The sequence below is a fragment of the Hippoglossus hippoglossus genome, chromosome 14 (genome assembly GCF_009819705.1).
Source record: "Hippoglossus hippoglossus isolate fHipHip1 chromosome 14, fHipHip1.pri, whole genome shotgun sequence".
Taxonomy (NCBI): Eukaryota; Metazoa; Chordata; class Actinopteri; order Pleuronectiformes; family Pleuronectidae; genus Hippoglossus; species Hippoglossus hippoglossus.
The window spans coordinates 5491402-5503709 of NC_047164.1; the positions used below are offsets into that span (position 1 = coordinate 5491402).

The following is a 12308-nucleotide window of genomic DNA, read 5'->3' on the forward strand; positions in this document are numbered from 1 at the left end:
TCTAGTGCCTCTAAGTCCACCCAAGATTTAAAAAAAGCTAATTTCCAGCCAAGTGGGTCAAGTTCCCCTCTTGGATACAGTCACTTTAAAACATTAATGTGGATAAAAAAAGACACATGTTTTTGCAGAGGGTGTTAAAACCGTGGACGGCTGCACCTGATCCTGTGACTCTCTTGGCAAAAAGAAGAAAAAACTATACAACAATCAAACAAATATTTCTACGCCATCTCCATTATTGATCTTTTCATGAATAATCTAAGGATGCAGGGATAGTTTGTTTCTGGCTGTTTGCAATGCTGGTTATTTCCCATCAGCTAAATACCTCAAATGTAACTGTGAAGGTAAACAAATGAACCGATCACACCATGTAACCTAACACAGTTCAATGCAACAGCTCCACAAGATGCACTCGCTGGTTTTATGTGCACTACATTAGTCAACAGATTTCCCGTCCTAACTGAGACAAAGCTCCCGTAATTACAGAAGAACCGACTGCAGCTGGCCTTGTGGCTTCACACTCAAACATGACCACAGAGGGAGCAGTTGTTCATCATTTAGTGCAGTGACCTTGACGCAAAATGTGGTAGAGCAACAGCCCCACTGATATATAGTGTCCTTGCTGTGGAGAAAGCAAGAAAGATACCACCGATTATGGCAAGATGCTGCAGCAAACAGTCTAACAGCAGGCTACCACCTTCATCTTTACTCAGCATTGTGCATGAATTATATATGAAAGAAAGTCATAAAGTTTTGGAGGAGGAAAGCCAGACTATCACACCCTGTAATTACACAAAGTTTGTTATTGCCGCAGCACTTAGAGTGGGTGTACCATAGGCCAGTGCAGATGGGTGGTGGAGAGCACGCATTCTAAGAAAGAGAAAACAATACAGAAGAGCTGCGGGGCGTTCATGCAGATAAACAGAGACCGTCCACGCAGTGAGAACAAATCCAGCTTGTTATGCTCCCTTTAATATTGGTTAAAGCTTAGTGATCCGCTCTAGAGCTGATATTAGCCTAGCTGATATGTCCCCTCGGGAGGGAATCTCCAGGCTAACCAGGAGACCAGACAAAGCCTGTTCTCATCATTAGCGAACGAAGCCGGGGTACAGCTAACGCCACCGGCACTGCCAGAGCTTCGCTGGCCCATTAGAGTACAGAGTGGCACATCTCTGTCACATTAAAAAAATCTCTGGAGATGATAGCCCCCCCCCCCCCCATACCCTCCGCACACAGCATAATTAACCCACAGGGGAGGACAGATTGAAAAGGACGCGTGTGAGGGGAAGAGGAGGCGAGAGAGATCAAGTCACAGCAAAAAGAGAGAGAGAGAGAACGAGAAGACAAATGAGTGTGATGAAAGCAGCTGTTGTGTGTCACAGTAATGGAACCAGTGGTTTTCTATGGTTTTTTTCTGCTTGCACATCTATAATTACTCTAAAGTTGCACAGGGCTCGGTAGTAATGTATACACAAAGAACTCAATGTAAAAACTCTCAGAAGGGAAAATGTTGCCTTGACGGAGAGGAGGAGCGAGTTTGTCGCGCGACTCGATATTCTATTAATTTTACAATTTTCAGGCAAAGACGAAAACACAGAGGATGAAAGAGAGTGGGAAAGAAAAGACTTTTATGCCACTGTTTCTTTGAGATAGTTTATAACCATTAGGGGCCATGCAAGTTACTTTGAAAGGCTAAGCTCGGCCTATTGATAACATTTTAATTTGTCCTGACAATAATATTCAAATTATGCTGCTTTTTATTGGGTTTTTAGAAGCAAATCTTCTACTCAGTAAAAAGCAAAATACAACAAATCTCTGCCGGCTGTCATGTCAAAAGGATATTCCTCCTCATTGCCTGCAGGGCAGATTTGACATGAAAGGATATCTACAGAAGTCAATGTTAATATTGACAATTCTTCATTCTGTTGAAGTTGACTGACAAAAAAGCGATATATGGTAAAGCGCTGTGTATTTTTCATGACTGTGTAGCAGGAATTCTTGAGTGGCAGCTGGGATCCTGTGCTGTGTACATTATAGATGTCAGTCAGTGTTCGCGCAGCCGCTCCTGTTTGTTCAGGTGAGCAAAGCAAAAACCGATTTGTTTATATTGTATTATCTTGTATTTTCAATCCTCCGTATTGTTTCCCCATAGAGCGTTCATTTGATTTTCATTTTGAATAATGGAAGCGGAATAGGGACAAAATCTGAATAAAAACACATTTATGAATAAACAAATATTGGCATGCAGCCGCCAATCAAGTGTCATATACAGAAAAGTTTGGGCATCCCTGTAATAGATTAATATTTCAAACACCTAATATTCTGCATTTGTATCCATTTCACTCAGTTCCAGTCCATTATCTATACCGCTCATCCTTTGATGGTCCCAGGGGGGATGGAGTCAATCCCCCATTGGGCGAGAGGAGGGGCAGCGTATTGCATGACCAGCGTACAAAGACAACAACCATTCACAACCATACACAGGGAGAACATGAGAACTGACTCCCTCCTGTTCCATCTCAGACACCGATGCAGCCGTCTGCCCTTTTGACATCATTTTGGAGAATATGATACACGCACTCGACTTATTACGAGGTGCTCAGCCGTCAATCATGACGTTTCACCCAATTCTTATATCATCAAATATCCAATTAAAACCTTTAATTTCTTTGTTTGGTCCATGTCCCATTAACTAGCATTGAGGAGTGGTTAATGATCTATACTGTAACCAGCCACCAGGAGGCAATCAGGGAGATTTGGCTTCACTTTTTTCGAGATCCGACATGTTGTCCATCTTTATTTACAGTGTGTGATCCAATCCCAAAACTTTCTGCTAAACACAATCGCAGTATCTAGAAATGCTTTATTCCAGGACAGGAAATCATCTGAGACCAAATGTGCACAAATAATTCACAACAAGTAATCGCATCTCTTTTACTTAAATAAAAGAGGCAACACCACAGTGTAGAAATAGTCTCTCACAAGCTAAAGTCTCATATTCATAATTTATCAGCTGATTATATTTTGCATTAATAATTTGAAACCGCATCTAAAGCTGTCAGATAAATGCGGCGGAATAAAAAAGTGCAATAATTGTCTCGGAAATGTGCTGGAGTTGAGGTATTAAGGAGCGTAAAATAACCCTTAAAACTGTAAGCACAGTACTTGAGTAAATGTTTTCAGTTACAATATAGTCAAGTATCTAAATGAAGGTTATGATATTTGCGGGAGATGTACCGACCGTCGCTGGGGTCCAGGATCTCCACTGTTGCTGTGGCGGGAAACTCCATCACTGCCATCACCGGCTCGGAAAGCAAAATCTGGAAGGTCTCCGCCTGCTCGTACTTCCCATCAGTGAGGATCCGGACCCGCCACGTGGCTCTGGTCTGCCCCGGGTTGAACTGGACCTGCCTCTGGGACTTACCCTTGAAATCCTCGTCCTTCTTTGCACTGCCGTCCTGGGTGCCGATGCCTGAGGGACGGACGTGGAGGGGAAAAGAGAGAGACACAAAGAGAGTAGGCCGGGTGAGTAATAAAGTTTGAGAAAAAAAAAAGATGAAGTGGAGACAAAGCAAAGAAAACGACCATGAAAATGTGTCAGGCAGGAGAGAGAGAAACAGATGAAAAGCAGATAACATATTCACACCCTTTAATGTTGCTCAGAAAGAGGTGTGAAATGAGCGCTGCATCTGTTTTTCTTCACTGATCACTTACAGAGCCTCCGAAATGTGTGAAATGAATTTGTGACTGAGGCGTTTAAATAAACATATTCACCTCACCGAGATGGATTAGCTCCCACGGCTGTTTGGTATGTACGTGTGTGTGTGTGTGTGTCTCTTCTCTTCCCTCTTCAAATGTCTCTTATTTCATTTATAATGAGTCTTTTCATGTGAATCCACTTTACAGAGATCTGTCTCACACTCAGGCTCATCGACACACCTTCTTCAAAGCAGGAGAGCGACTGGGTTTCGGATAAAACACACATCAAGGAAGCCCAGGTGGGATAAGCCACACACAATAACGTGTTACATTTGGAAATGTGCTGTTCATCTCCCTCTGTCTGCATTCATAGAACAGCGTGAGCAGATACGGGCCTGTCTGCTTGATGCATGTTCTTGTAAATTAAAAGGATTTGTTTCCCTGTTTTTTCTCAAGCAGTCGAAAGAGAGCGGTGACAAACAGACTCGGAGAGAAGTGACAAACACACGGAGACTCGATGCATTAAGTCTCACACACAGCGAGAGCTGAGAGGTGAGTGTTGTATGCAAATAGTAAGCTGACGATAATCACACGTGCAGAGATACAAACTTTAACTCTGATTTCTGTTACTGTACTTGTGAGGATCTTGTGTGATTTTAATTATTTACAGTATAGTGAGGGAAGTTGTGAGGAAAAACTCAAGGATTGTTATAAAAGGCTTTTCAGGAGTCGAGTGTAAGGTTCACTAGCTGAGCAGTCGCACGAGCTGAGCCTAGTTCGAGCTGCGCCGACAGCAGCGTGAAAGAAACACAAAACTATAGAAAGGATTTCAGGCTTGATTGATCGGGCACTTCTGTGGCCATTTGTGCTAATGGTGTGGTCACTTTACAGAATTGTTTTATTCAATGTGAAATATCATGATGCCTTGATCAGTAGATTGTGGATTCGGAAACTTCAGGTCAGGCTCGGCTAACGTTCTCTCTGGCTTGGTCAAGTTGGGACATAGAATTGGAGTCCGAGCAGAACTCTAATCAGTTAATCTGTAAGAAACGCTACATGTCTGTGACCTCAATATGTAAATTAAAATAAAAGACGAAAGACAATCAGAGTCAACGATGTTATACTTATATTCAGGTTCATAATTTGAGTTTGTTGTCCCTTTAAAGCAAACTTTGGCCTTTATTGGAACTGTGCACAACTTTTACATTAAAAATCCATACAACACACCCTGAAAATGCATCATATGCCTCCTGTAATATCGAAGTCTATTCGCTTCTCTTTTTCATTATTAGGAATGTGTGCATGTTTTTGGATTAGGTCATTATTTATGGAAATGATCCACAGCCCATGCATGCATCATCTCCTGTAGATCCCTTGTGCATGATTTGAATCCTGTATAAGACTCTGCATCTAAAAGCAAAGACTACATATGCAAATTCATCCAATAGCTATTAATAGGGTTGACTCGGTGAAGGATTATAACTTTAAAAAAAAGTGACAATGAGAAAAGGTGTCATCACAACAGCTGGTTTCTATATGATCCGGCTTTCTGTCCTGAAAAATCAATTTCGATCCACATCAAATAAAACACACATGCGCAAAATTCCGGGCGACAGGAGAGATGAAGGGTGCAGCCTCACTGTGCCACCTTCACCGGGCCCCCTGGAGGGCAGAGCCGTGCCTCGCCTGGGGTCGCACCGGGGCTCTTTCTCAGCGGGAGAAAAATATACCCACCCGGGACCTTTTGATCACGACGGTGCTGCTGCTCAGCGCTACAGTCTGTTGTGTCTCTGTCTCCAGAACACACACACACACACACACACACACACACACACACACACACACACACACACACACACACACACACACACACACACACACACACACAAACACACACAAACACAGTACAAACTCACAGAGAGTTCAGAGACACACACGCTCTTTACAGCTGCGAACATTTCTTCCTTTTGTTCTCTGTTGTACATTTTTCACAGCTGAGAGCAAACACTGCAATAAGCATAAAATGTATGATTGCAGGTACCTTCATGCTCATTATACCAGAGAGGTAATTTCACACCGAGACCGCTGAGGTGGAGATCTGTGGAAACAAGGTTCGTGGGGGGGGGGCAACAGTTTCTATTCTCTGCTGGTGAAATAAAATTATCCCTACATCCACCTGGCTTGGCACCAATAATGAGGCTGGAATACATCCCACAGAAAGGCAGGGTGATATACAGAAACTTAACCTGCCAGAGATACACCTCGTTAACAAGCCGCCATTTATCTCTCAGAGCAAGGACAGACGGAGAAGAGGACGGAGCAGGAAGTCTTCGAGGAGTCAGACTTGTGCGAGGACCAAGAAAAGACGAATGAGAGTTCAGTCCCGTCTTGTTGCCCCATGGGGCGTCTCATATTACTCATACAGAAGAAAGAAAGGAAAGAAAAGGAAAAAGACAATGTACCGAAAAAAGACAAGCAGAAGAGGTGCACTACAATCAATAGCTGGTTTCAGACTTGCACCTAAAAATTTTATGTGAAGACCAAAATGTCTCAGTCAGTTGCTCCAGACTTTCCATTAAAAATATCCGGAGAATTCACACAGAGCAAGTGGGCGCGTTGACGATGTGTCTAATACACAACAGACGCAAAACTGAAAAGAACAAAAAGAATAAATATGTCTCAGAATGGAAAAGAAGACGCAAACAAAGCTGCCAACTTGAAAGACAACGCGATTCATGAGCATTCGATGACGCTAAGGGCAGAAGCCACTGTCGATGTGCTACAAAGAAAACACGTGGAATTCATACTTTATCTCTTTAAACAGATTCTGCAAAAAAATAAAAGTATCACTGTTTGTTTGGAGAAACATCCGACTTGGACTCGTCAGACTGTAAACCGCGTTCGGCTAATTTGTCTTCGGATGTAAACCGACGGGCTCCGAGATTGTGTCCTACCTCATGCGTGCTCTACCACGCCTCACCTGAATGTTCCTGACATGTTCCTATTGTTGTGAACACGTCTGACTCGCACAATCTCCTGCTGTGTTCTTCGCGAACCCAATTTGTTCTGCTGTTCATGTTTTGTAAATGGCTAATTTGCTCCAACCAAATACAGGATAAAAGGAGTAGAGTATCTACAGACAGAGGAGAACCGAACTGCGGATGAGCACCTCACTGGAGTAAGACAGACGGGAGGTAGATGTAAGACGAATGACAAATGGATAGTGGGAGGAAGAATATAAGACGGAACTTGTGGCCCAGACGCAGGACTGCGAGGCTGCGAGGGAGCAGGATGAAGAGTGAGGTGGTGTCTTTGATGAGAAAAAGCAGGTCAGGTGCAAAAGGACCAAAATGCTCTCTACGGTGAAATGAGGTGAGAGGAGATTAGGGATGAAAAGACTAGAAAGTGAGAGGGGTTAAGTGGGTTGACAAGTCAGTGGGACAGGAGTCACGGGGGAGAGGAGAAAGTGAAAGAACTCAATTAGAAGAGTGGAGCAGGTGAGGAAGGCCACACGCCCGGGAAGAGTTAAGCTGAAGGTTGATATCTTAGTCATGATCGGACTATTTTTTTTTTCTCCGCAAGAAGAGAGAAAGCAGAGCTAGACTTTGTGAGCTTGAAGACAAGAGGTAGAAGAATCCGGCGTGATCCCCAGGCTCCTGTCCAGCCCCGTTGTGGCTGAGCCCTGCTTGGCGGGGGCATCTTTGAACCTTGATCTCGTCTCTGCATTCCTCCTCCACTGATCCTCTCTACCTATACACGCCCTGTTGTGATGGAGCATGCGGAACAGCTTCCCTCCACCGCCGCCTGGCACCACACCAGCTTTCCTCAGCAAAGCCTCTGTCAACATTGCTGGGTGTCTCTCTCCCCGCGTCGCCATCCCCGACACTCTGCATCTAATCTATCTAATCCATCTGCACACACACTATCTACTTTAATCACTAAATCCTATGTTGCTTTTTATACTTTCCTTCCTTTCCTTTGCTTTTTATATGCGATAGATTTTTTGCACACCACTTCTCTGCATGTTTTCTAATTGTTTTGGGTTCAACAATTTACAGCAATTTTCCCTTGAAATTAAACAATAATCTGGAGGTTTTGAGGGGGTTTGAAAGTGCTCAACAGCGCAGGACTCATTGCCCTTTTTAGAGCTCAAACAATTCATGGATTCATTAATTAATGAACAGGAAATTAATTGGCAACAGCTCTGACAGTCTTTTTCAAGCATAAATGCCAGCAGTTGCTGGTTCCTGCCTTGCGAAGGTGAAGGTTTTCTTCCTTCCTCTGCTTCCTATCATCGTAAATCCGATATATTTTTTTATTTTAAACTGTGGTCAGGAAAAAACAATCAATTATGTCACATCGGGCTCTGCGGAATAGTGCTGGCATTTTACAAATGTCAGTTAACTGCGTTCGGTCCAACTGGTGATGTGTTTCAAAGTGCAGCGCCGGTCCCGCAGGACATCAGCAAGCAAGACGTGTCTTCGGATACTGTCTGATACTCACGAGCAACAGCAGATTTGCAACTGAATTTAAAATGTGATTAAAGGTGACTGTTGATGTTTGTCATTGTTCAATTATTTTCTATCCTGAAAAGTGGGTTATAAGGTTTGTGCAAACACTGCTGTAGTTCCTCCACTGTTTATCTGATGTGTATATAAAGTAGAAATCCTTGAAAGGTGAGCAGACCATGGACACTTTGACCTCATACTTGTTTCATTTCAAATCTAGTATAACTTTCATAATACTTTATGACTGTCATTAACATCAGTTTTAAAATAAAAATGCAAAAGTCCATCTAAAGAGGCAGTGTTTGGTTTGTCCTATCAGAGCCACTGTAGAAATATGGCAGGGCAACATGACTCACTTGAGGACGACCCTCTCCCAATTTAGATATAACAGGTTAATTATCAGGTAACAGATTTGCATATCATCAGCAGTACGTGTCAGCTTCAGTAGCTAACTGACAACCGCCAATATCAAGACACCAGCTGAACAAATTCATCAAACTCACTGGAATGTTCTCCTGTGGCACGAGAACACTCTCAAAAATCATTAAGGCTCGAGCCAAACACCTGAAAACCGAATTAGCAAAGGGGAACATGAGCGGCGCCTCACTAACACCGACTCCTAATGAGATATTTGCTTGACAACAACACAAACTACAGCCTTAAAACTGAGTTCAGTCGACAGCGGGGATCAATCAGAGGTCCCATTACCGTGTCAGTATGGTATTGGATTGAATTACATCGAATGGTGTTCCTGCTATTTTGTCCATTTCGAGCGTTGCCACTCTATTATTGTTTCATTGGCTCCATTCTTCTGTTCACCGGCCCAGCAAATTGAAATCTATGAAAGTTATTAGGCTTTGATCAGTTGCTGTTTTTTACTCTGGGTTGTCATAAACTGGACCATATTTCATCATCTGTGCCGGGACTGGACCATTCTGGGTTAATTACAAATACAAAAATGCATAGAAAATAAAGTATAAGCAGACGTATGAGTGTGCAAATCTGTTGCTCTTAATTGTAAGTAATATATAATATAATAATATAATAAGTAACAAGCCACATTTACTATCAAATACTAGAAATAACACGTTCTTTAGTAGAACATCAAACAAACACATTCACACCCTAATTAGACACCAGAGGAGTAAAATATTGTTTACCTATATAATAGATTTTGGATCTGATATGGACTTGAATGTGGTTTGTTATAATATAATACATACTCTAATTTTCATTAAGTTTACTGTCTGTTAAAACATAGTATTTCTACTTATTTTTCATATTTGATACAAACTACTAAATGTAAAATTAAGTGTGGCCAAAAATTGTTGCTGGCTGCTATGTTACTAGTCAAAATATTCTATATATGACCTTTGGGATTACAAGTAAATATTTATTCTCTGAATCTTCCTCCAAACCAACTTATGAATAAAAAACGACTCTACTCAACATACTGCAGCTACATCGGCCCGGACGGAGGACACTGTCACATTGTCGCTTCCTAGCACCATGTTGTAAAAGCAGGACTTGTGTGTGTGTGTGTGTGTGTGTGTGTGTAGGTGTGTGTGTGTGTATGTGTAGGTGTGTGTGTGTGTCATCATAGATAACCAGATGCTCGCTCACCAACTGTGCAAAGAGACGCAGGTTACACCGCGAGCTCTCATGTGTGCCCAAGAGATCCACTCACAACCTTTTCCAGAGAGGCATCACACACACACACACACACACACACACACACACACACACACACACACACACACACACACACACACACACACACACACACACACACACACACACACACACACACGCACACACACCACATGCATACGCACAGGTACACAAGTCTTAAAGTGTACATAAACTGCAACTGTGATGATGCGACCAGACGAAGCTATGAACAGGGGATCAGGATGACATTGAGAGGTGGGAGACGGTAAAAGCCGCTTACAGCCGGGGACTCTCACAGAGCGAAGTCGCTGAAGCGTGATAAAGTCAGGGCTGAGAGGAGCGTTCAGGGACAACATCATCATCATCCTTTTAACCTTTGAACCTGAACAAACACTCCGACATAAGCACGGAACCACGTTGGACTTTTGTTTCCAACCCCAAATAACCTCCATCTGCTGGTCGGAGAGCTTATGAAAAAACTCTGTCAGTGATGTTTGTGTCGTCAGCTGGATTTAAGAGTTGAGAGTCAGCAGTGTGTTCTCCGCATTTTATTCTTAAGCTTGCTGAAGATTCACTTATCCTAAGACCTTCAGACAGGGGCGACATGTTCCCAGTGTCAGTGTTGTCTGCTGTGACAAGACATTTTAAAGCCTAATATGGATAAAAGACGACCTGAGGCAAAATGCTACCTAAGGCCAGTGAGCAGAACTACTTTAGATTGATGTCAAACTTAATGTTAAGGTCTAATTGGGAACAAAATGTAACAGCAGCTCTTTCCATCTCAGCATCCAAAAACAATTTCCAAGAAGAAAAGCACGTTTCACAAAGAAAAAAAGTACATCAAGTCACTTTACATGCAATTGTCAGCACGTATAGTTTTGTATTTAGTCTGATCTTAATGTCATTTCAATCTCCTACCTCTTTCTTTTATGCTGCCGTTTAGGGCACTGATGCATCAAACCCACGCACATAAAACAACTTGTCAACTTTGGCTCCTGTCTACTGTGGAGAGTCGCATTACACACGGCACAACAATACAAGGATTATATTTCTACTTCTAATTATTTAAAGACCTTTAAATAAACCTTTTTAAACCATTCTGATTCTGATTAAATTGTCATATGGAACAAATACAAACGGAGAGCATGTATCAACATTAATTTATACCGACAAGGAGATTATGACAATTCTATTGTGATGGTAACATGATGTTTTCTTTTATCACTGACTTCTACCAGCAGTGGTGGCTATATATCGGTTGACAGGAGACTAAGCTAACGATGGACGAATCGTCGATGTAGACGTTATCGCCACCTGCTGGCCCAGTGTACTTGTTTGTGCGTTTGTACTCATTTTCATGTTCTTGTCTAGACAGAGATATTTTGTAAATCGAAGGTCGTGTGAATGGAGATTTTTTTTTTAAAAGCAGAGGGGAAAATATCAGAAGTGTAAACAAGGCCTTAACCTTGGTAATGTCACCATTATCTATTCTGTCAGCTCGTTCTCTCAGGATTGTGTCATAGCCACAGCTCAATGTGATGCATTCCTATTGCCTTTTGACATGTATTTATTTAGATGCCTATTTCAGGTCCTCACTGTGACATGCTGAGAAATCACTTGCCCGTCTGGGAGAAATTAAGTAGAACTTTGAATATCAAGAAAAACAGCATGTTGCTTTCACTTGTAGCAGACGTAAAACTCTTTTCTTGACATTGTTCCCCTGCATGTGTTGGGAAATAAAAAGTGGCATTGTGCTCCGGGCACTGCACCATCCTTACGGCTGTATATTTAGTTTCCTAGAATTCATGCCAAAAAATACTTTGGAAACTCTAGGATGACTTAAAGCCAAAGTAAATGACCCAGGCAGAGGGGATGGAACTGGTGAAACCCTGAGGAGGAAAGTGAAATTGGGCTTCAACTTCAGTAAAAGTATTGGGATGAAAATGATGTTCACAGCTCTGCAGCAAGAAAATTACAAACTTGTGATTACTTGTCATGCATTCAAGCAAAAATGTTGAAAAATGAGGCTGAGGATTTGTAATATTTCCTGAATTCCACAGCATTTTGACATGGGCTACAGTTTTGTTCTATGCTTGTTACGCACAGAAACATTAATGACAATAACAAGTAATGAATCTTTAAATTAACTGTTTGTTGTGGATTATATTTTCGGTATGTGGGTGTCCCGAGAATGTGATTGTTGTTATGACGATCATGGCGGCACCAAGCGTCCGACCAACCACCATCAAGCACTAATGCAATGCATACTTGATTCCAGTAGGGCCACGGTCACGCTAACAGCTTTGTGAGGCTGCACTAAGTGCTAAAACCTCAGCATATATAACATGCCGCCAATGTCCTTGGCTAATGTGATGTTTAGCAGGTCTAATGATTACCATGTTCACTATTTTTTTTAACTCGTCAGCACGCTAA

General features: G+C 42.2%; 1 protein-coding gene across 1 annotated transcript in view; it reads right to left on the reverse strand.

Moving 5' to 3' along the window:
* The window catches only part of LOC117774503 (FRAS1-related extracellular matrix protein 2-like), a 58224-nt gene that overhangs the window by 24395 nt on the left and 21521 nt on the right, over positions 1–12308 (reverse strand). Inside the window, exon 4 of the mRNA XM_034606975.1 lies at positions 3239–3469. Coding sequence (XP_034462866.1) covers positions 3239–3469 — 231 coding nt within the window. The remainder of the gene's footprint in view (positions 1–3238; positions 3470–12308) is intronic.